Source organism: Salvelinus alpinus, chromosome 2 (genome assembly GCF_045679555.1).
Source record: "Salvelinus alpinus chromosome 2, SLU_Salpinus.1, whole genome shotgun sequence".
Classification (NCBI taxonomy): Eukaryota; Metazoa; Chordata; class Actinopteri; order Salmoniformes; family Salmonidae; genus Salvelinus; species Salvelinus alpinus.
In genome coordinates this window covers 67,292,659-67,317,242 of record NC_092087.1, presented here as the reverse complement: position 1 = coordinate 67,317,242, position 24,584 = coordinate 67,292,659, and the positions used below count along the sequence as shown (strand labels likewise).

General features: G+C 42.8%; 1 protein-coding gene across 1 annotated transcript; it reads left to right on the top strand.

The window, feature by feature from the left end:
- Positions 1-3,912: 3,912 nt before the first annotated feature.
- On the top strand, positions 3,913-24,372 carry LOC139567491 (actin-related protein 2-A). Its single transcript, XM_071388808.1, has 9 exons — positions 3,913-4,053; positions 6,184-6,294; positions 11,749-11,964; positions 12,779-12,851; positions 13,701-13,837; positions 14,261-14,410; positions 16,140-16,285; positions 21,816-21,948; positions 22,571-24,372. Exons 1-9 carry the CDS (start codon positions 4,006-4,008, stop codon positions 22,739-22,741), a joined length of 1,185 nt encoding a protein of 394 aa, XP_071244909.1. The 5' UTR covers positions 3,913-4,005; the 3' UTR covers positions 22,742-24,372.
- Positions 24,373-24,584: the final 212 nt, after the last annotated feature.

The window sequence follows — 24,584 nt, the reverse complement described above, 5'->3', positions numbered from 1 at the left end:
GGTGATTTTAGCATGTAAATCCTGGTGGGGGTTACTGCCTTTTTAAAAAACATAGCTGATATGGCTGACTTGTTTAAACAAATGTGGTATCTACTGACAATTGCGATGTACAAACTATGGCATAAGGGAACGACAAGCAGATAAGAGGCAATCCGTCATTTCGATTAAGACCTTAATGAGAGAGCTAGTACGGACGCTGTCAATATAACTATTTGTTAAGCACTTTTGAAATGTACAGCGACAGATTTCAGAACATGGGCCATTCTTACAGTATTCTCCCAGTACACCAAGTCAGAACCGAAGAATAAATAATGGGGCCATATAAGCAGACAATGAAAGCTCTTACAATATTTGATGATTACATTTCTCTAAAACAGGCTATAGGCTACATGTGCACATGCACCACCAAGTCAGAACAGTAGGCGAAAGAAGGGAAAAGGGACCAAATTATTAGTGTGAGGCACATGGGCTACTAACAGTTTACTACACAACATACACTTTCTTAGCTACAATATACATATCTCCTTGGCATATCATTTATGCAGCAGCATACAATACATTTTTGGACTCACGTTGTTGTGCTGTGCTCAATTCCTTCCAAATCACTCATTGTTGAATTTGCGATTTCCAACTTGTTGTGTAATGTTTATGGCCGATGAGCACCGATAAGTTTTATTTATCAATTCTCTTCATTATTTATCTTCATATGACAAGGATTGAAAAGGATTTGCCAGTAGATTGTCGACATGATTCATGATGATGACTGCTGTCAAACCCTAATCTGGTTCACCTGTCCTTGTGATTGTCTCTACCCCCTCCAGGTGTCACTTATTATCCCCGGTGCATATATCCCTGTGTTTCCAGTCTCTCTGTACCAGTTCATCTTGTTTTCCAAGTCAACCAGTGGTTTTCCTTGCTCCTATTTTTTTACCCAGTCTCTGTTTCTAGTCCGCCTGGTTTCGACCCTTGCCTGTCCTGACTCCGAACCCGCATGCCTGACCACCAACCTGGCTATTCCGTACTGTTTTTGGACTCGGATCTGGTTTCTGACTACTGCCTGGCCTGACCTTGAGACTGCCTATCGTCTGGTACTGTTTGGACTCTGACCTGGTTTATGAACTCTCGCCTGTCCCTGACCTGCCTTTGCTTACTCCCTTTGTTATAATAAATATCGGAGCTCTGCCTCCTGTGTCTGCATTTGGGTCTCGCCTTGTGCCCTTATAGACTGCTAGCAAAGATTTTGAAAGTATGATGTTGACAAGATCAGTCCAATCAAAGCTACTATACATATACTGTGATTTTACGTAATTTTATCTGTGGCCAATGACCTTGAGCCTTCTTGAATGGACACTTCTAATGTATCTCTATATCAGCACCCAAAGAGCTAGAATTTTCGAGTTCTCCCCTTAGACTTTGCGGTGACGTAGTTTCCCCATGAGTGACAGAACACTGAGCCAATCACGGCGCAACGCTCTATTTTCTGCTGGCTTGTTCCACCACCACCGAAAGCGCTGGGCTGAAACACCTGCATTTTGGAGCTGTCTTACTCAAGAAAACAAAAAAGAGACCATGTTTGTATGCGGCTTTATTAACTCAATGATATACACTACCATTCAGAAGTTTGGGGTCACTTAGATGTTCTTGTTTTTGAAAGAAAAGCAACAAAAAAATTGTTCCATTAAAGTAAAATAAAATTGATCAGAAATACAGTGTAGGCATTGTTAATGTTGTAAATGACTATTGTAGCTGGAAACGGCTGATAAAAAAAAAAAAGATATATATATCTACATATGAGCAAGAGGACAAGTACATCAGTGTCTAGTTTGAGAAACAGCCGCCTCACAAGTCCTCAACTGGCAGCTTCATTAAATAGTACCAGCAAAACACCAGTCTCAACGTCAACAGTGAAGAGGTGACTCCGGGATGCTGGCCTTCTAGGCAGAGTTGTAAAGAAAAAGCCATATCTCAGACTGGCTAATAAAAAGTAAAGATTAAGATGGGTAAAAGAACACAGACACTGGACAGAGGAACTTGTGAGGCATCTGTTTCTCAAACTAGACACTAATGTACTTGTCCTCTTGCTCAGTTGTGCACCGGGGTCTCCCACTCTTTCTATTCTGGTTAGAGCCAGTTTGCGCTGTTCTGTGAAGGGAGTAGTACACAGTGTTGTACGAGGTCTTCAGTTTCTTGGCAATTTCTTGCATGGAATAGCCTTAATTTCTCAGAACAAGAATAGACTGATGAGTTTCAGAAGAAAATGCTTTGTTTCTGGCCATTTTGAGCCTGTAATCGAACTCACAAATGCTGATGCTCCAAATACTCAACTAGTCTAAAGAAGGACAGTTTTATTGCTGCTTTAATCAGAACAACAGTTTTTAGCTGTGCGAACATAATTGCAAATGGTTTTCTAATGATCAATTAGCCTTTTAAAATTATAAACTTGGATTAGCTAACACAACGTGCCATTGGAACACAGGAGTGATTGTTGCTGATAATGGGCCTCTGTACGCCTATGTGGATATTCCATTTAAAAATCAGCCGTTTCCAGCTACAATAGTGATTTACAACATTAACAATGTCTACACTGTATTTCTGATCAATTTTATGTTATTTTAATGGACAAAAAAATTGCTTTTCTTTAAAAAACAAGGACATTTCTAAGTGACCCCAAACTTTTGAATGGTAGTGTATTTATTTAATTAAATTTTTGTACATTGTTTGCAAACTGTATGTAACAAGTATTAATGCCAAAATAGCATGCAAAATAGCCAAGCCTGTTATTTCTTTTTAAATGTCGGGCTCAAAACAGGTCACCTGCCCTAAATGACGGGTTGCCACTGGTCACCAGGAGGGATCAAATCAAATTGTATTTATCACATGCGCCGAATACAACAGTGAAATGCTTACTTACAAGCCCTTAACCAACAATGCTTTCGGAAGTTAAGAAAAAAATAACAAGCGAGGCTATATGCAGGGGGTACCGGTACAGAGTCAATGTGCGGGGACACCGGTTAGTTGAGGTAATATGTTTATGTAGGTAGAGTTAAAGTAACTATGCGTAGATTACAAACCGAGAGTAGCAGCAGTGTAAAAGAGGGGTCTGGTTAGCCCTTTGATTAGCTGTTCAGGAGTCTTAGGGCTTGGGGGCAGAAGCTGTTAAGAAGCCTTTTGGACATCGACTTGGCGCTCTGTACCGACTGCCGTGTGGTAGTAGAGAGAACAGTCTATGAATAGGGTGTCTGGAGTCTATAAGAATTTTTAGGGCCTTCCTCTGACACCGCCTGATATAGAGGTCCTGGGTGGCAGGAAGCTGTCGGAGGCTGAGCAGTTGCCATACCAGGCAGTGATGCAACCAGTCAGGATGCTCTTGATGGTGTAGCTGTAGAACCTTTTGAGGATCTGAGGACCCATGCCAAATCTTTTCAGTCTCCTGAGGGGGAATAGGCTTTGTTGTGCCCTCTTCACAACTGTCTTAGTGTGTTTGGACCATGATAGTTTGTTGGTGATGTGGATCAGCTAATGAAGTTGGCCACTAGAGGCCTCTTTCATACTTTATGGTTGAAATATACTTTTTCTGAGAAAATATGCAAGAATTGAAGGTGCCAACAAATTTTACAGTAATCATAAGAATATTTAATTGTCATATAAAAACAAATCTGCTCTCCTCCCTCGACATAGATCGATCAACTTAACTGTTTTCGGCGTAGGCCCACCAGGCCACCACCTAAATGTATTGATAAAGCTTGCATTACGGATATTTCAACATTCTGATTGACACGACGCTGTCAATCATTGTGATTGTCGAATAGAAACGTGTATGGAAAGGCGTTGCCATATGTTATTGGCGGAATTTCTTTACTATCTCTACCCTGATAGGTGTGTGAGTAATATGGGCATGTGTCATACATTCCGGAAGAAGCCCTTTGCTAGAGCGGGGGTGGTGTTTTCCGCCTTGCCGAAGAAAGTTGTGCAAAGCAGGGCTGCTGGTTTCTGTATTCCGAGAAAATGGACAGCCAGGGAAGGAAAGTGGTGGTTTGTGACAATGGGACCGGGGTAAGTTTACAAACAGACTGTGTTCTATCATCAAATTATGAGCGTTCCGGCTTTTGTGCTGTGCATTTTGGCAGAGGAGACGAGATGGGGAGGAACAGGAAGTAGCTCGTTTCATTGCTAGCTTGTTGTGTAGCCACGGTCTGGGTGAATTTATCTGTCAGCTTGTCAATTAGTTATGCATTCATTGAGGTTGGTGCATCTGTCAATTAGAGGTGGCAAGGTTAACACCGGTCGGTGGAATGTTTAGAGTACCGATTGTTTCCTCGAATTCGTGAATCAGTGGGAGTAGCCTTAAGTATTGTTATCGCAGCTGTCGGCTGCTCGTGCTGACATTGCGAACTCGAATCGTCTCGAGCTAGTTAGGTGGCTGGCCAGCAAGCTCAATAGCTAGCATTCAATCTTACAAATCGCAATCTTATTGTTTCATAGCATGCTCCAGAGAACACTTAAATATCGTGTTCTGCCACACGTAGTTATATATTTTATTTCTTCGTCAGACATCATTACCCTACATTTCCATCCCTTACTTCAATTTGATTGTTAGCTCAAACTAACAAGATGAGGGCTCTCTGTAAGAAGTTGCCATTGTTAATTGCAAGGAAATGACGTGATCTATTGTGTTTTATTCAGTAACTCCACATTTTTAGATACTATTTGGTGTTGTTCACAAAGAATGATGATCCAGCATCTGTAGCCCCGCCCTCACCGAAACTTCTTTGAACTTGTAACAAGTATTTTACACTGCTACATTGTTGCATTGTCTGTTGCGTAAATGGATGAGGATTTGAACATATAGTTTTACTAAACCAGGCAGCAACAAACAAGTATCACAATTAAAGTATTGCTACCAACTGAGCAAGGCGAGTTAACCAACTAAACTTGTCTCGAGCAGTAGATAATGCGCATGCATCATTCTTGTACAGTGAGGAAGTCAGAAACCATTCTTCCATGTAAGGAGTTATCAGATCTATTGCAACTCTCTTGTAAAATATGTTTGTAAACATGAGTCATCCGGTTAAAATGGACAATAAATTACAATTTAATTTAAGCAGTTTTCACCTCCAACATTTTACCTTAGATGAATGAATAGTCTGGCTAAATACTATCTATTTATGCTGTTTACTTTTTTTTTTTTTTTAAATCGGTTCCATTCAGTGGTTAGCTGACTCTCCAGCTACCTACCGCAAAGAAACTATGCTGCTTACAGCCTTTGTTTTCACACTGTAAATAAAACAGCCTGATAGCTATTCAAATCTTGGAGAGTGTAAATGGGACATGCTGTACACTGTAGCCTACCTTCTGTCTTTATTCTTGTCTTTGAGTAACCCCTTCCTCTCTGAGCTGATGATGTCATGTCTACTTGATGCATGTCATACACTTATTTTATTCTTCTTACCGGAAGGTTGAGAATGAGATGAGGTCGTTTATGTAACGTATGTGAAAGAAGGACGATTGTCATTAATCATTATGTAGGCCCAAAGAAAGCCCAAATGGATTTTAAACATGCATGGGAAAAGCGCTCGTATCGATTCAAGCGCTAGGCTATTCCTTGAAGCAAACGTCTAGTACAACCTAACAGGTTGAACCCTGCATAGGTTCTCTATGTAACTTCCTAAGCATGCTGCACGTCAGGTAGTGATTGTGGGATGAAAACACTACCAATGCTGTAACTTTCTCTGTAACCCCTCAGAGTGTTCACAAACACAGTAGGGTGAAGTTGCTGTGGCTGGTCTTTGGTCAGTTGTGCAATTCCCCCACTAATGGTTAGGATTTGGGGAGGGCAAAGCTGATCCTAAATCTGTACCTAGTGGCAACTCAAACAGCAGCATGTGACTCAGAGAAAGTAGAGAAGGCTCTAACTTCTGCCTAATAAACAAGACAAGGGAAGTGCATTACTGCATTATTGATCAGGCTAGGTTGTATCAGAGTTAATGGACTAAAAGGTTTTCTTTTAAAGGAGTCTGGGCTAAATGCTTTGATCCAATTTCTAGTATTTGGCTATAGGGCTATTATTAATCTCTATTAATTTTGTCATTCTGTATGCTATGAAAATGTATTTATGTCCTATGTTATTTACCAAAAATAATGTTTGTCACTGACCGTGCCTTTTGTCTCTCCCTTTAATCCTAGTTTGTGAAGTGTGGCTATGCAGGCTCCAACTTCCCAGAGCACATTTTCCCTGCATTGGTTGGCAGGCCAATCATTCGCTCCACAGCTAAAGTGGGAAACATTGAGATCAAGGTAACCTCACTTGTTTACTTCACAGGAATGTTAAATCCCTTTGATATCTAGACAAAAATATGTCTTTAGTATTTACTCAAGAAAGTGTTAATAACCTGTTTCGAAGGGGGTCATATAAACATTGCATAATTTTTTAAAACAGGTAACATACTGTGAATTCTGTCTGAAATAGGTATTAGTATGTGTGTTCAGTGTAATACAGAATACTTTGTAAAATGGGTCCTGTTTTGTCATTTGTACCTATCATCTGGGGAAATCTAGGCAGTTGCACAATTGAATGCGTTCAGCTGAAATTTGTTTTCCGCTTTTAACCCAACCCCCTCTGAATCAGAGAGGTGCGGGGGGGGGGGGGGGGGGGGTGGGAGGGGGGGGCTGGCTTAATCGACGTCATCGAGGGGGTTAACTGCCTTGCCCAAGGGCCGAACTGCAGTTTTTTTTCTATATTGCCGGCTCGGATTCAAACCAGCAACCTTTTTGGTTATTTTATTTTTTATTATTTTACCTTTTTATTTAACTAGGCAAGTCAGTTAAGAACAAATTCTTATTTTCAATGACGGCCTAGGAACAGTGGGTTAACTGCCTTGTTCAGGGGCAGAATGACAGATTTTTTTACCTTGTCAGCTCGGGGATTCGATCTTGCAACCTTTCGGTTACTAGTCATACGCTCTAACCGCTAGGCTACCTGCCGCCCCACTAGGCTACTAGGCTACCTGCCGCCCCACTAGGCTACCTGCCGCCCCACTAGGCTACCTGCCGCCCCACTAGGCTACCTGCCGTTACTGGCCCAACACTTTTAACTGCTAGGCTAACTTCTTCATAGCCCTCATGAATATGATGTTTTCTTATTTGTGGAGATTTAGGGAAGTTCTGAAATGGCTGCAATGATTTGTGGAGCAGACCATGGTTCTACGTTTTTCTTTTTCAGAACATGTAGACCTAGCGGGAGAATGGTGGACATCTCTTGATTTACACTACTTTATGTTAGATTAAATGTTGCTTAGTCCCTCCACTGTGAAGTTGTTGAAGCAATTTTCCTGACACTTATCCTGGACAAAGAAGCTATTTCAATGGAGATTCTTAATTGACCATGCTTTAGTCCAGGACTAGCCTTAATCTGCGTTTGGGAAACCGGCACTTTGAGTTGAGTTTTTCACAGTATTGGAGAGTTTAAAAAGTATTTCCTCCATTGAGTGTCCTCTGGAAATCCAACACACTGGTCCCTATGGGAAACAAGAGGCTAATATTTACCATTGCTGGATGAGTCCCAAATGGCACCCCTTTACCCTACATAGTTACTTTTAACCCTATGGGCCCTGATCAAAAGTAGTGCACTGCATAGGGAATAGGATGCCATTTGGGACGTAGCGCATGATTTGTTGATTTAGCCTAGATGTCGCACCTAGTCTTGCTATCAGGTCGTTACACATTAACAATCACCTTTGATAACATTGCAGCATTATATGAGAGGATAGGTGGTTTTTGTAGGACACGCACTGATTCACCTCTGTCCTTGGCTCCTCTGTCCTCCTCTCTCTCTGTTCTATCTTCTGACCCTCTGCTTCATCCCTCTCTTCCTCCCACCTCTCCTCCTTTTTTCCTGTTGAGGTAGAATAACAGAAAGATGGTAAGTGTGTATGTTTGCAGTGTCATGGGCCCCTGCTGTCTACTCAGACAATGAAATGGCTGCACTCGTCATCTCTCCGACAAGAATGGTCCTTTTCTTTTTATCTGTCAATTGTTTGGCATTGCTTCCTCATTCCCTCTCTACTACTCTTTCCCCAGTTTTCTGTGATGAAATGGTGTTCTGACTAACCTTACAAACTGTTTTACCCCTTTCTTGTTTTTGTTTTTTTACAAATCAACATGTTAAATACAGTGGTCTGAACACTGACAGACATTCATGGTCTTGTGTACATACAAGCAGTTGCAGAAGGAAACAGTGATTAAAAAAAATATATATTTTTTTTTGTTTCACCTTTATTTAACCAGGTAGGCCAGTTGTGAACAAGTTCTCATTTACAACTGCGACCTGGCCAAGATAAAGCAAAGCAGTGCGACAAAAACAACAACAGTTATTTTTTTATTTTATTTAACTAGGCAAGTCAGTTAAGAACAAATTCTTATTTTCAATGACGGCCTAGGAACAGTGGGTTAACTGCCTTGTTCAGGGGCATAACAACACATTTTTAGCTTGTCAGCTCGGGGATTCGATCTAGCAACCTTCCGGTTACTAGTCCAACGCTCTAACCACTAGGCTACCTGCCGCTGTTACACATGGGATAAACAAATGTACAGTCATTAACACAATAGAAGATCTGTATACAGTGTGTGCGACTGAAGTAAGGCAATAAATAGGCCATAGTGGCGAAGTAATTACAATTTAGCAATTAACACTGGAGTGATGGATGTGCAGATGAGGATGTGCAAGTAGAAATACTGGTGTGCAAAAGAGCAGAAGAAAAACTAATATTGGATGAGGTAGGTAGTTGGTTGGATGGGCTATTTACACAGAGGCTGTGTACAGCTGCAGCGATCGGTAAGCTGCTCTGACAGCCGATGCTTGAAGTTAGTGAGGGAAATATAAGTCTCCAACTTCAGTGATTTTTGCAATTTGTTCCAGTCATTGGCAGCAGAGTACTGGAAGGAAAGGCGGCCAAAATAAGTTGTTGGCTTTGGGGATGACCAGTGAAATATACCTGCTGGAGCGCGTGCTACGGGTGGGTGTTGCTATGGTGACCAGTGAGCTGAGATAAGGCGGAGCTTTACCTAGCAAAGACTTATAGGTGACCTGGAGCCAGTGGGTTTGGCGACGAATATGTAGCGAGGACCAGCCAACGAGAGCATACAGGTCGCAATGGTGGGTAGTACAGTTGAAGTCGGAAGTTTACATACACTTAGGTTGGAGTCATTAAAACTCGTTTTTCAACCACTCCACATATTTCTTGTTAACAAACTATAGTTTTGGCAAGTTGGTTAGGACATCTACTTTGTGCACGACACAAGTAATTTTTCCAACAATTGTTTACAGACAGATTATTTCACTATCACAATTCCAGTGGGTCAGAAGTTTACATACACTAAGCAGACTGTGCCTTTAGACAGCTTGGACAATTCCAGAAAATGATGTAATGGCTTTAGAAGCTTCTGATAGGCTAATTGACATAATTTGAGTCAATTGGAGGTGTACCTCTGGATGTATTTCAAGGCCTACCTTCAAACTCAGTGCCTCTTTGCTTGACATCATGGGAAAATCAAAAGAAATCAGCCAAGACCTCAGAAAAAAAATTGTAGACCTCCAAGTCTGGTTCATCCTTGGGAGCAATTTCCAAACGCCTGAAGGTACCACATTCATCTGTACAAACAATAGTACGCAAGTATTGACACAATGGGACCACGCAGCCATCATACCGCTCAGGAAGGAGACGTATTCTGTCTCCTAGAGATGAATGTACTTTGGCACGAAAAGTTCAAATCAATCCCAGAACAACAGCAAAGGACCTTGTGAAGATGCTGGAGGAAACGGGTACAAAAGTATCTACATCCACAGTAAAACAAGTTCTATATCGACATAACCTGAAAGGCTGCTCAGCAAGGAAGTAGCCACTGCTCCAAAACCGCCATAAAAAAGCCAGACTACGGTTTGCAACTGCACATGGGGACAAAGATCGTACTTTCTGGAGAAATGTCCTCTGCTCTGATGAAACACAAATAGAACTGTTGGGCCATAATGACTATCGTTATGTTTGGAGGAAAAAGGGGGAGGCTTGCAAGCCGAAGAACACCATCCCAACCGTGAAGCACGGGGGTGGCAGCATCATGTTGTTGGGGGTGCTTTGCTGCAGGAGGGACTGGTGCACTTCACAAAATAGATAGCATCATGAAGAAGGAAAGTTATGTGGATATATTGAAGCAACGTCTCAAGACATCAGTCAGGAAGTTAAAGCTTGGTCGCAAATGGGTCGTCCAAATGGACAATGACAGCAAGCATACTTCCAAAGTTGTGGCAAAATGGCTTAAGGACAACAAAGTCAAGGTATTGGAGTGGCCATCACAAAGCCCTGACCTCAATCCCATAGAAAATTTGTGGGCAGAACTGAAAAAGCGTGTGTGAGCAAGGAGGCCTACAAACCTGACTCAGTTACACCAGCTCTGTCAGGAGGAATGGGCCAAAATTCACCCTACTTATTGTGGGAAGCTTGTGGAAGGCTACCCGGAACGTTTGACCCAAGTTAAACAATTTAAAGGCAATACTACCAAATACTAATTGAGTGTATGTAAACTTCTGACCCACTGGGAATGTGATGAAAGAAAAATAATTCTCTCTGCTATTATTCTGACATTTCACATTCTTAAAATAAAGTGGTGATCCTAACTGACCTAAAACAGGGAATTTTTACTAGGATTAAACGTCAGGAATTGTGAAACTGAGTTTAAATGTATTTGGCTAAGGTGTATGTAAACCTCCGACTTCAACTGTATATGGGGCTTTGGTGACAAAACAGATGGCACTGTGATAGACTGCATCCAATTTGCTGAGTAGTGTTGAAGGCTATTTTGTAAATGACATTGCCGAAGTCAAGCATCGGCAGGAAAGTCAGTTTTACGAGGGTATGTTTGGCAGCATGAGTGAAAATAGGAAGCCGATTCTTCTAGATTTAATTTTGGATTGATATCAATAGTAGCGAGATCATCATGAGAAGGGGAACATGTTGTCTGCTGTAGCTTCTCATGTTAAAAGAAACTTCCAAGCCTCCTCATAGCATAAAAAACTACCACATTGAGCATGAGTTTGACAATGCAGTTCTCTGCCAATATGAGTGACCTGTTTGTTGGGCGGTAGAGTCAGGCCTATTCTGAGTTTGCCTATACTATAGGTTATAGACATTTTCAATAGGATCTGCATCCCAATTAAACAAATGGATTCCGATCTACTAACAGTGTGCTCTGACTGTATGGCTGGAATCTCTATCTAATGTTGCCTTCTCTACCGCCTGCTCTCTGGAACAGGGCTGAAAGTATCGTCAGATCACTAAAAGCAACATGCCCGCAGAATGACTAGATGTTGACTGCAACTATAATAAGTGATGTTTGACTTTTTTATTGTGGCATGCAAATGTCCTTTTAGGGAAGTTCTTTAAGTTTGTTCTGTAGAGCATTTTAAGATGGTGGATGTCCTTTTGTGACGTTTCTACCTTCTTACCCAGAGCTTTCCATCCTCCTTTTTTTGTTGTATAGCTGTGGTCAGTTGGCATTGACACTGTGACAGTCGGTTTGTTGCTGTGGTACGTCAATGACTTGGGTGGTGGACACTGCAACTTTTCTATGCAGTAATATTCAGTGGCCACTGCACTATTGGGGTCCCTCCTAAATGGTGGTTTCATTTTTTTTAAATGTCACGCCCTGGTTTTGACCCTAGTCTGATAAACTCGGATCTTTTATCCCCTCCCTCCCCAGGACCTGATGGTGGGGGATGAGGCGAGCGAGCTGCGCTCCATGCTGGAGGTGAACTACCCCATGGAGAACGGCATCGTGAGGAACTGGGATGACATGAAGCACCTGTGGGACTACACCTTTGGTCCCGAGAAGCTCAACATCGACTCGCGCAACTGCAAGATCCTGCTCACCGAGCCGCCCATGAACCCAACCAAGAACCGTGAGAAGATCATTGAGGTGCGTATAATTTAAAAAAAAGTGTTTCTTTTTGTTAACCCACGACTACTAAATATGTTGTCTGAGGACAATTTCATTAACATGCTTTAGTTTTGAAGTGTGTATTCTGCCGTGTACCCGGAACGGCTGGAGGAGATCTCTTGTAAGGCCTTTTATACGGTTCCATTGTGGATCTTAAATGATTCATCAGTCATAACAGTGATGCTCTGTGCTGAGGAGGCAGTAGCACTCCCGATAAGGAGGTTTATCTTGGAGTTGCAACTTGCCAGTCATTGTGACTAAGGCAGCTGCCTGGCTGACCTGGGTTCAACAAGTATTTGAACTCTTTCAAACACTTAGTTTGATTGAGCCTGTCTGGAGTTTCACATGGGTGGACATTGCACTTTTGGGACTACTCCATTGCTTCCATTGTGCAGGGCCAGGTCAATCAACCACAGCTAAAGTATTTGAAAGACTTGAACTGCTATTTGAACCCAGGTCTGCTGCCTGGCGACAGCTCCTCGGTGGGAGTCAGTCAGAGCCACTGTTATTAATGATTCAGGCTGTCCTCTGTGGGGTGGCCAGCCATGACTAAGTTCTTTGAGAATAAGTCCTTTTCACCCATTTAAACTTCAGGTTTATGAACATGGAGGTCTATTCCTTTGAGTGGAAGTTGAGGTTAGATTTGTTGCAGTTTTCCTAGCGTTGCAAAATGCAAAAACAAAGCTAATTTGCTAAGTTACTGTTTAACTATAAATGCACAGATTATTATTTTTTTTTTGCAGTAACTACACATTCCAGTGACATACTCTCGCACTCCCTACCTCTTTCCTAGGTGATGTTTGAGACGTACCAGTTCTCCGGGGTTTACATTGCCATCCAAGCTGTGCTCACACTATATGCTCAAGGTAGGTTCTTTAAAACAAAACAAGTCCACTAGAAGGAAGGTAGGACACCCAAAACCAGTGAAGAGCACTGGGTACCTGAGATTTCACTCCAACGAATTGCAATTTAAAGTACCTTTCAGAACACATGGAGGAATGTAGGAGATTATACCCGGTAATTTGCTTTTGCTACGTTTCTACCATGGCAGCAACAATTATTTTGGGCTTATACTTTATTTTCCGGTACAGAAAGTACCAGATATTTACTTTACATTTTAAAATGGTTATTAGTTAGTAGTTACACAATAATAAGCTATGAGTTACTTGTTTGTTTCTTTGAGAAACAAATTAAACCAATTGATTTGGTACCAGATAGTTAACAATTATTTTAAGTAAGTACCAGAAAGTACCCATTGATACCACATCCTTTCCTACAGTAGTAAATACCTAGTATCATAAAATAAAGTACTTCCATTTGTACTGTACTGCTTGTATTTGTAACATCGAGGTCTTTCTCTGGGGGAAAAAAATAAGCACAGCTGTGGAATGAGGGATGAAACAGGCTGTGCTAATGTGTGACCCTTTCAGTGGCAGGACGAGAGCTGAATATGCAGCATCACGTAGTTGAATACGTAGCTGTGTACTTCTTGTTGTTCTATACTTTCATTGGCCCATGCATTTGTTTGATATTGAACCAATATATTATGATGGAAAACTCTTGACACCAACAAATCGGTAATAACAATTAATAAAAAGCTTTCCGTTTCAATCGAGTAATGACAGAAATGGTCTAATGTTGATATGGGCTTTGGAAACTGGGAATGTGTTTTCTCACTGGCCCTATTCTGTTGGCACTGCTGTGGTATTTCTTAGGTCTCCTGACGGGTGTGGTGGTGGACTCTGGTGATGGCGTCACCCACATCTGCCCCGTGTACGAAGGCTTCTCCCTGCCCCACCTGACCAGACGCTTGGACATTGCAGGACGGGACATCACACGCTACCTCATCAAGGTACACCCTCGTTCCCTACACGTGACTGTCTTAGAATGTCCTGTCCAGAAACCACTCCTAGCCCCTAGGCATGTGTAGATATGAGAAGACTGAATAACGCACTATGATGGATATTACACCTTGCCCATTGGAGCTACTACCATATATATTTATAACTATCTAGCCTAATTCTTTCAAATCTACGCAAGAGCCTAGGGGGAACTAACTAGGGTTTGATTCCCTCATGAGTATGTCTGACGACTTGCTAGTGGAAAGCAGTCGACTGTAAACCACACCTGTTCATTATTTCATGTTAAGATTTGTGATTAAGAAAGGTGACGATTTAAAGAGTATTGGAGTCTTTTAAATTAGTTTTGCAGTCCTTTACAACTGAGATATCTGCAAACCAACCAAACACATCCCTTACCTCTGACCTTTATCCAGCTGCTGTTGCTGAGGGGCTACGCCTTCAACCACTCGGCGGACTTTGAGACGGTGCGCATGATGAAGGAGAAGCTGTGCTATGTGGGCTACAACATCGAGCAGGAGCAGAAGCTGGCGCTGGAGACCACCGTGCTGGTTGAGTCCTACACGGTCAGTAACACAGTCCTACATGGTCGAGTCCTACACTTTCAGTTCTTATTGTACAAGTTTAGGTAGTACAACCTTGTTTCAGTCAACGTATTTTCTCTTGTTGTTTTGTGCATTCTGAGGCCGACCCTGCTTTGTCATCTAAACAGCACACCAGATCAGCGTTGGGACTAGTTACTTGAAAAAGTAATATTACTAGTTACATTTAACAAAAGTAACGCGTTATGATATTACTTTGTGTGTAAAGTAACATGTTATATTTGTTACTTTCATGATTTTTTTTTTTTTTTTTATCTAATTGTTTGCTTGACTGTCGGATGGCGCAAGGTGAGCCTTGTGCGCTCTACCAAAGATGGGATACTTACTAACTCAGGTTTGATCACTAGTTACTCCTTTCATCTGTGGCGCTGCTTTCCTGTACTAGTCGACAAGTGCTGAGTTATATATGGGCTGCTTAATTAGCCGTATATACTGTAAGCCAAACATCTGTACAGATTTCCTATCTTTTCATTCAAAATCTTTCTCTTGAGCCGCTAGTACATAGAGATGTATAGAAGGCACGTTTGTCACTAGACGGGAAAACCTATAGGCTTTCTATCACAGAAGTGATCAAAGGCAAATATCAGAGGTGCACCCTCTATATATTTCTATGGACAGCAGCTGGCATGACATTTCTCCAAACAGCCTTTCTCTGCTTGCTCGAGAATTACATTTGAGGAAACAATTTGAGATTGGATCTTGGGAAACACGCGCCCGGTAGAGAGATGATTCTGGAAGTAACGCACACGTTGTTTGACAGTGTAACTGTAATAATATTACCCAATTTTAAAAAGCTACGAGTTACTTACATTACATAATCAGATTACTTTTGTATTACTTTTTTAAATAACTCATTACCCCAAACACTGCATCATATTCTACTTAGTCTTACCTGGTAAGTGTGACACCATCTTACACTGAGAATAATAGAATTCATCTGTATTTGAGGCCTGGCTACATGGTAACACTGCCTCCTTGTGGACATAATGTCTCATGCAGATCGGGTTATAATTTTAGAACAGTAGGAGCCATATTTAGTGTGGGAGGAGCTCTTGAACCAAGCTCTGGATGCCCCCAGGTTACTTTGCACAAATCCCTGCGCAACCTGGGTTCGATGGCCGGTAGGGGTTGGAGGTGAACCACGAAGGAACCGCGAGTCCCTGTGATGTAGAGGGAGTGGACGGAATTTTCCATGTGTGTGGCGGGCGGCGGCGCACCTCCCTGTTTTTTTGCCCAAATCCTGGAGAGAGAGGGAGAAGGAGAGGCGGAGGACAGAGGATGGAACAAGAGCACTACTGTAGCGTTGAAGAAACGACTCCCCCTCCCCATCCATGGGCGTGACATCATTTCCTGTACGACCCAGACTCCCACGCCACGTGCTGACCTGGTGTCTGTTTCCTCCTCTGGACTCCAGACTGGAGCCGTCAATGGGCCCTTTATGCTCCCTCCCACATAGTGTTCCGCCACGCTCTGTAAAAGGCCTACTGTCTGTCAGCCGGCTCCATCTGACCAGAGGGAGAAAGACTCTTACTTAACGTTGCCAGTTCCAAACATTGTCTATTGTCCATCTCTAGCCTAGCATTGCCTTCATATTTCCCTAGCAGTGTTCTAGCAGAAGAAAGCCATCAGTCCTGTCTTGATGTCAACTAAATGCTTTCCGATGTGTGAATGTTGTTCCCCTTTGTGTCCCCAGCTACCCGACGGCAGGATGATCAAGGTGGGAGGGGAGCGGTTCGAGGCCCCTGAGGCTCTGTTCCAGCCCCACCTCATCAACGTGGAGGGAGTCGGGGTGGCAGAGCTCCTCTTCAACACCATCAATGCAGCAGATATCGACACCAGGTAACTCCATGGCAGACTCCCCCTATTTACTAGTGACCTAATCATTTCCAAACCTCTTTCCTTCCCTTTCACATTTTGCCATTGTCATTAGTTTACGTTCTAGACTTTGAGTGGATGCTCTTGAGCAGAGTGATGGTGTAGAACTGCATAGGCAAAACCCTTCAAAGGTCAGTCACTGTGCAGTGCTATGATGGAATCTGGGCTGTCCCCGGAAATATATATATATTTGTCGACCAAGAGTCGTCTGTTCAAGTCACCCTTTGCCTTGATGACAGCTTTGCACACTCTTAGCATTCTCTCAACCAGCTTCATGAGCTAGTCACCTGGAATGCATTTAAATTAACAGGTGTTCCTTGTTCATTTGTGGAATTTCTTTCCTTGTTTAAAAACCTCTTAAGGATCGGCCCCTTTTTTTAAAATTTTCGCCTAAAATGACATACCCAAATCTAACTGATGGAAGCAAGGATGTGGAAATGTGAAAGGAATGTAGGAGAATAACACAATAGATCTGGTAAAAGAAAAAATAAATGTTTTAAACCTTTTTTTGTACCATCTTTGAAATGCAAGAGAAAAGCCATAATGTATTATTCCAGCCCAGGCACAATTTAGATTTAGTCCACTAGGTGGCAGCAATGTATGCGCAAAGTTTCAGACTGATCCAATGAACCATTTCATTTGTTCAAAGTTTTGTCAAGACTGCCCAAATGTGCCTAATTTATTAATTAATAACTTTTCATGTTCAAAACTGTGCACTCTCCTCAAATAGCATGGTATTCTTTCACTGTAATAGCTACTGTAAAGTGGACAGTGCAGATAGATTAACAAGAATTTAAGCTTTCTGCCAATATCAGATATGTCTATGTTCTGGGAACTTTTCTTGTTACTTACAACCTCATGCTAATAGCATTAGCCTACGTTAGCTCAGCTGTCCTGCAGGGGACCCACCAATCCTGAAGAAGTTAATGCGTTTGAGCCAATCAGTTGTGTTGTGACAAGGTAGGGGTGGTATACAGAAGATAGCCCTATTTGGTAAAAGACCAAGTCCAGATTATGGCAAGAACAGCTCAAATAAGCAAATAGAAACGACAGTCCATTACTTTAAGACATGAAGCTCAGTCAATCTGTAACATTTTAAAGAACTTTGAATGTTTCTTCAAGTGCAGTTGCAAAAATCATCAAGCGCTATGATGAAACTGGCTCTCATGAGAACCGCCACAGGAAAGGAAGACCCAGAGTTACCTCTGCTGCAGAGGCGAAGTTCATTAGTTACCAGCCTCAGAAATTGGCAATTAACTGCACCTCAGATTGCAGCCCAAAAAATGATTCACAGAGTTCAAGTAACAGACACATCTCAACATCAACTGTTCAGAGGAAACTGTGTGAATCAGGCCTTCATCGTCTGCTTGCTGCAAAGAAACCACTGAAGGACACCAATAATAAGAAGAGACTTGCTTGGGCCAAGAAACATGAGCAATAGACATTAGACCGGTGGAAATCTGTCCTTTGGTCTGAGTCCAAATTTGAGATTTTTGGTTCCAACCGCCATGTCTTTGTGAGATGCAGAGTAGGGGAACAAATTCTCTCCGCATGTGTGGTTCCCACCGTGAAGCATGGAGGAGGAGGTGTGGGGGTGCGTTGCTGGTGACAGTCTGATTTCTATTTAGAATTCAAGGCACACTTAACTATTTGACTAAGGAGTGATGGAGTGTGGCATCAGATGAAATCTGAAAAACCTCCACAATCACCCGACCTCAACCCAATTGAGATGGTTTGGGATGAGTTGGACCGCAGAGTGAAGGAAAAGCAGCCAACAAGTGCTCAGCATATGTGGTAACTGTTGGAAAAGCATTCCATGTTACCTCATGAAGCTGGTTTGAGATAATACCAAGAGTGTGTAAAGCTGTCATCAGGGCAAAGGGTGGCTATTTGAAGAATCTCAAATTATATAAAATAGATTTTGATTTGTTTAACACCTTTTTTGGTTACTACATGATTCCATGTGTCATTTCATAGTTTATGTCTTAACATTTTTTCCCCCCCCACCATTATTTAACCAGATAGTCTAGTTGAGAACAGGTTCTCATTTGCAACTGCGACCTGGCCAAGATAAAGCAAAGCAGTTCGACACATACAACAACAGAGTTACACATGGAATAAACAAACATACAATCAATAATACAGTAGAAAAGTCTATATACAGCATGTGCAAATGAGGTAGGAGAAGAGCGGTAAGGCAATAAATAGGCCATGGTGGCGAAGTAATTACAATATAGCAATTAAACACTGGAATGGTAGAATGTGCACAAGATGATTGTGCAAGTAGAGATACTGGGGTGCAAAGGAGCAAAATAAATAAATACAGTATGGGGATGTGGTAGATTGGATGGGCTATTTACAGATGGGCTATGTACAGGTGCAGTGATCTGTGAGCTGCTCTGACAGCTGGTGCTTGAAGCTAGTGAGGGAGTAAGAGTCTCCAGCTTTAGTGATTTTTGCAGTTTGTTCCAGTCATTGGCAGCAGAGAACCAGAAGGAGAGGCAGCCAAAGGAAGAATTGGCTTTGGGGTTGACCAGTGAGATATACCTGCTGGAGCGCGTGCTACGGGTGGGTGCTGCTATGGTGACCAGTGAGCTGAGATAAGGCGGGGCTTTACCTAGCAGAGACTTGTAGATGACCTGGAGCCAGTGGGTTTGGTGACGAGTATGAAGCGAGGGCCAGCCAAGGAGGGCGTACAGGTCGCAGTGGTGGGTAGTATATGGGGCTTTGGTGACAAAACGGATGGCACTGTGATAGACTGCATCCAATTTGCTGAGTAGAGTGTTGGAGGATATTTTGAAAATGACATCGCCGAAGTCGAGGATCGGTAGGATGGTCAGTTTTACGAGGGTATGTTTGGCAGCGTGAAGGATGCTTTGTTGCGAAATAGGAAGCTGATTCTAGATTTAATTTTAGATTGGAGATGTTTAATGTGAGGCTGGAAGGAGAGTTTACAGTCTAACCAGACACCTAGGTATTTGTAGTTGTCCACATATTCTAAGTCAGAACCGTCCAGAGTAGTGATGCTGGACGGGCGGGCAGGTGCGGGCAGCGATCAGTTGAAGAGCATGCATTTAGTTTTACTTGCATTTAAGAGCAGTTGGAGGCCACGGAAGGAGAGTTGTATGGCATTGAAGCTCGTCTGGAGGTTAGTTAACACAGTGTCCAAAGAAGGGCCAGAGGTATACAGAATGGTGTCGTCTGCATAGAGCTGGATCAGAGAATCACCAGCAGCAAGAGCGACATCATTGACGTATACAGAAAAAAGAGTCGGCCCGAGGAATTGAACCCTGTGGCACCCCCATAGAGACTGCCAGAGGTCCGGACAACAGGCCCTCCGATTTTACACACTGAACTCTATCAGAGAAGTAGTTGGTGAACCAGACGAGGCAATCATTTGAGAAACCAAGGCTGTTGAGTCTGCCAATAAGAATGTTGTGATTGACAGAGTCGAAAGCCTTAAACAGGTCGATGAATACGGCTGCACAGTAATGTCTCTTAACGATGGCGGTTATGATATCATTTAGGACCTTGAGCGTGGCTGAGGTGCACCCATGACCAGCTCTGAAACCAGATTGCATAGCGGAGAATGGGTGGGATTTGAAATGGTCGGTAATCTGTTTGTTAACTTGGCTTTCGAAGACCATAGAAAGGCAGGGTAGAATAGATATAGGTCTGTAGCAGTTTGGGTCTAGTGTCTCCGCCTTTGAAGAGGTGGATGACCGCGGCAGCCTTCCAATCTATGGGAATCTCAGAAAATATGAGGGAGAGGTTGAGCAGGCTAGTAATAGGGGATGCAACAATTTTGGCAGATCATTTTAGAAAGAGAGGGTCCAGATTGTCTAGCCCGGCTGATTTGTAGGGGTCCAGATTTTGCAGCTCTTTCAGAACATCAGCTATCTGGATTTGGGTGAAGGAGAAATGGGGGAGGCTTGGGCGAGTTGCTGTGGGGGGTGGAGGGCTGTTGATCGGGTTAGAGGTAGCCAGGTGGAAAGCATGGCCAGCTGTAGAAAAATGCTTAATTATAGTGGATTTATTGGTGGTGACAGTGTTTTCTAGCCTCAGTGCAGTGGGCAGCTGGGAGGAGGTGCTCTTATTCTTCATGGACTTTACAGTGTCCCAGAACCTTTTTGGAGTTTGTGCTACAGGATGCAAATTTCTGTTAGAAAAAGCTAGCCTTAGCTTTCCTAACTGTCTGTGTATATTTGTTCCTAACTTCCCTGAAAAGTTGCATATCGCGGGGGCTGTTTGATGATAATGCAGAACGCAACAGGATGTTTTTGTGTTGGTCAAGGGCAGTCCGGTCTGGAGAGAACCAAGAGCTATATCTGTTCCTTGTTCTACATTTTTTTTGAAGTGGCATGCTTATTTAAGATGGTGAGGAAGGCACTTTTAAAGAATAACCAGGCATCCTCTACTGACGGGATGAGGTCAATATCCTTCCAGGATACCCGGGCCAGGTCGATTAGAAAGGCCTGCTCGCTGAAGTGTTTTAGGGAGCGTTTGACAGTGATGAGGGGTGGTCGTTTGACCGCAGACCCATTACGGATGCAGACAATGAGTGCAGGCAACTATTCTACAATGTATAAATAATGAAAAACCCTTGATGGAGTAGGTGTGTCCAAACTTTCGACTGGTAGTGTATATGGATGATTTATAAAGCCAGGCACATTTTAACAGTTAGGCGATTGATTATAGACCTAATTAAGTTTTTCCTCTCTCCTCACTTTTCTTAGACAATTAAGGTAAGGGCTGTTTTCTCATCTGCTGCCTCCGCCCCATTGTTCTCAACACCAATATGCTGGTTAACTTTGCAATTTTTTAAATTTATTTAACCTTTATTTAACTAGGCAAGTCAGTTAAGAACAAATTCTTATTTACAATGACGGCCTACCACGGCCAAACCCTAACCCGGACGACGCTGGGCCAATTGTGCGCCGCCCTATGGAACTCACAATCATGGCCGGTTGGGATACAGCCTGGAATCGAACCAGGGTCTGTAGTGAAGCCTCTAGCACTGAGATGCAGTGCCTTAGACCGCTGCGCCATAGAAACATGGTCTAGGCAAAGGTGCCAATTCAGCAGCGCACTAATGTATACAATTTCAGCCTCCACAATGGATCATTCCACTCAGACAGGCACGAATCAGACCGGTGTCTTATACACCATGATTTTTATTTCTAACACTTTTTTTTGCTCGACTAAAGAAATCTTGGTTGACCAGCAGCCTATCGACCGACCAGTCGACTAAATGGGGTCAGTCCTAGATGAATTCAGATTTTTTTCTTTCTCTGTATTGTATTTTTTCTTCTATTCTCTACATCCCCTTTTCTCTCCCCTAAACCTTCTCTCCTCAGGGCTGAATTCTACAAACACATTGTGGCAGAATGTTCGCTTTTCCTCTCTCCATGTCACCTTTTGTTATTTCTCTCCATTCTTCATCCTTCCTCCAGGTCTTCTCTCCTCCCTAAACGTCTCTTCCTTCTCTCCACAGGTCTGAGTTCTACAAACACATAGTGCTGTCGGGGGGCTCCACCATGTACCCCGGCCTTCCCTCTCGACTGGAGCGTGAGCTCAAGCAGCTCTACCTGGAACGCGTGCTGAAGGGAGACGTGGATAAGCTCTCGGTGAGGACAGACACAGAACACTATTTATGTCTTTACTTTGAAGTAGCTTGCTTTAAGTACATGTCATATTTAATTGTTGCTGTTTTTAGTGCAGGTTTCACTGTCCAATATTTGGCTTTTAACAGATGGATCAACTACTTACAGACATTTAACAATCCATTTTCTCGCTGCCTTAATTTCATCAGCCACCAGGTGGCGGTGTTGCCCTAAATTGAAATAGTGTACACAGCACAAGTATTGTGCTTCTTCAGACACTGAGAGTGAACTATCTTTGTCATGGTTCCATGTTTAAATCATGCGTTTGACAAGAAAATTAAAATATGTCTCATTGTTCCTCATTCATTCCTTTACATGATTGCTCAATTTGGCAACAATATCCATTTCAGCATTTTCAATGACAGGCCTGCTGGTTCAGTTCATGTAATTGTTAGATGATTTCACACCTATTTTTAGTTAAGGTTGTTAACAGACACCAACATACATTTTTCCTTCTCCTCTTCTGTCTCTGCCACTTTCCTTATTTCTTCTATTTCTCCTCTTCCCCCTCTTCTTATGCTCTTTCTTTCCCTTCTTCTCACACTCTTCCCTTCTATTCTGTCTCTCCTTTCCTGCTCGTGTGCAGAAATTCAAGATCCGCATCGAGGACCCCCCTCGGCGCAAGCACATGGTGTTCCTGGGCGGGGCCGTGCTGGCCGACATCATGAAGGACAAGGACAACTTCTGGCTGACGAGGGAGGAGTACCAGGAGAAGGGGATACGTGTCCTGGAGAAGCTAGGGGTCACCGTCAGATAAACCCCCTCCAAGATGCACATGTCTGGGCTAAGTCTGAAAGGGCACCCTATTCCCTTAGTGCACTACCCTATGGGGTCTGGTTAAAAGTAGTGCACTATCTAGGGAATAGGGTGCAATTTGGGATGCGGCCTTGGTCTTCTCTCCCGCCCTCCTCCTCCACTTGATATCCATCTATCGCTCACCTCATCTTCTCGACGCGGTCATCTTTTTTTACCACCTGTCCCAGATTCGCTCACTCACTCTCTCCAAGGGCATGTTGGGACAGACTGATGGGGTTAGGTGGGGTTGGGGAGGTGGGAGGAGATGGATGAGATGCTAACAACGCGTCTCCTGGGAATAGTTTAAATCATGTTGCCCAACTTATTCGGTCAAAACACGATCCCAATGGTGAAGTCAATTATTATTAGGGATTCATTTATAGAGGGGGTGTTGGATTCCCCTGTGTTGTGGGCACGGGGTACACAAGGGGCCCCCATCAAAGGCAAGCTGCCCTTCTTAAATCCACCCTTCTGCTTATCTTCGTCTTTTGTCCAGTCTTAATCAGCAGGGGGATTGCTTGCTCCTCTTGAGACCCTCATAACGAATGGGTACACACTCTGTTTATCCCCGAGGTTAATTTAAGGTTGTTTTAACATTGGGAGGTCAGGGGATGATGGTGGGTTAGAGGGCAGGTGGTTTTTGGGGCATGTTTCTCCTTCTCACAGGGTCCACCTGCCCACTTGTCCGACTCCCATATCCAAACAGTCTGTTGTCATCATGTGATGATGACAAAAAGAAACGGTTGGCCTTCCCTCACGATTAAAAAAAGAAAAAAAAGAAAAGGCATTTCATTCCACTGATGGCAAAATATTTGCCATGCATTCAATTCCAATGAGTACTGCTCAGCCTTTTCTTTGAAGTCACGTTTTGTGTTCACATTCATTTTGCTGATGCGCTTTCCTTTTGGGGGAGAAGAGGTTTTGCCTTTAGTTTTGTCAGACATGTTATTTGTATGGTTTTGTGTATATTTTTTTTTGCAGTGCATTACTCCCGTGTTTTCTCGTAAAGAGTGAGGACGTGTCGTCCTCATCATGGCTGTTGGACACACGAGTCCATCGGTTTTTAAGGTCTGGGTTAGAGTTTTCCCTCCAACAACAGGTCTAGGATCTCTATCCCAGGCCTATCCTTAACCATTGTGAGCTCAACAATACATCAGACCTAGGACCAGTTATTAAGGGCGTACTGAACCGTAACCTGTTTAGAGAGGAAGTCATTCTGAGACCAGTAGGAACTCTCCATAGTCTCAGCTCCAGTGAAGATACATTTTTTGAGATCAGGTGTTATTAGGGATTTGTTGGGGGTGTTGAACATTTTTGTAATATTAATAACAATTTGGGTGTCGGTAGACATGGAGACCACATAAAAGCTGGTATTTAAGGTTTTCCTTTTTTGTTTTTCATATGTATATTGGAGGCACTTACACAATTGTGTATGTATAATTTTCTTTTTTGACAAAACGGTCATCCAGTGCCAAGTGCAGTTATTGTAGCTGGATCTTATTTTTTGGTAGCTTTTTTTCTTCTCTTTCTTTGTTTTTGTTCATAGCATAACTGCCTACCGCTGATTTTAAATAAAGCAACGTGATTTATAAATACCTGGTGGTGCTCTGTCTTTGAGATGTAGCATGTGGTTGCCATAAATACTTGTGACATTTTCGTCGTTGTCGGCAGTGATCCTAAATAAGACCGAATTAGAAGGCAGATGAATTGCCTCAAAAGAATGAGTTGGTACATTCACATGTACGGATGCATGGGCATGCTGTGTAACTGTGGTCATATTTAGAATGCAGGCTGCAGAGAACAAG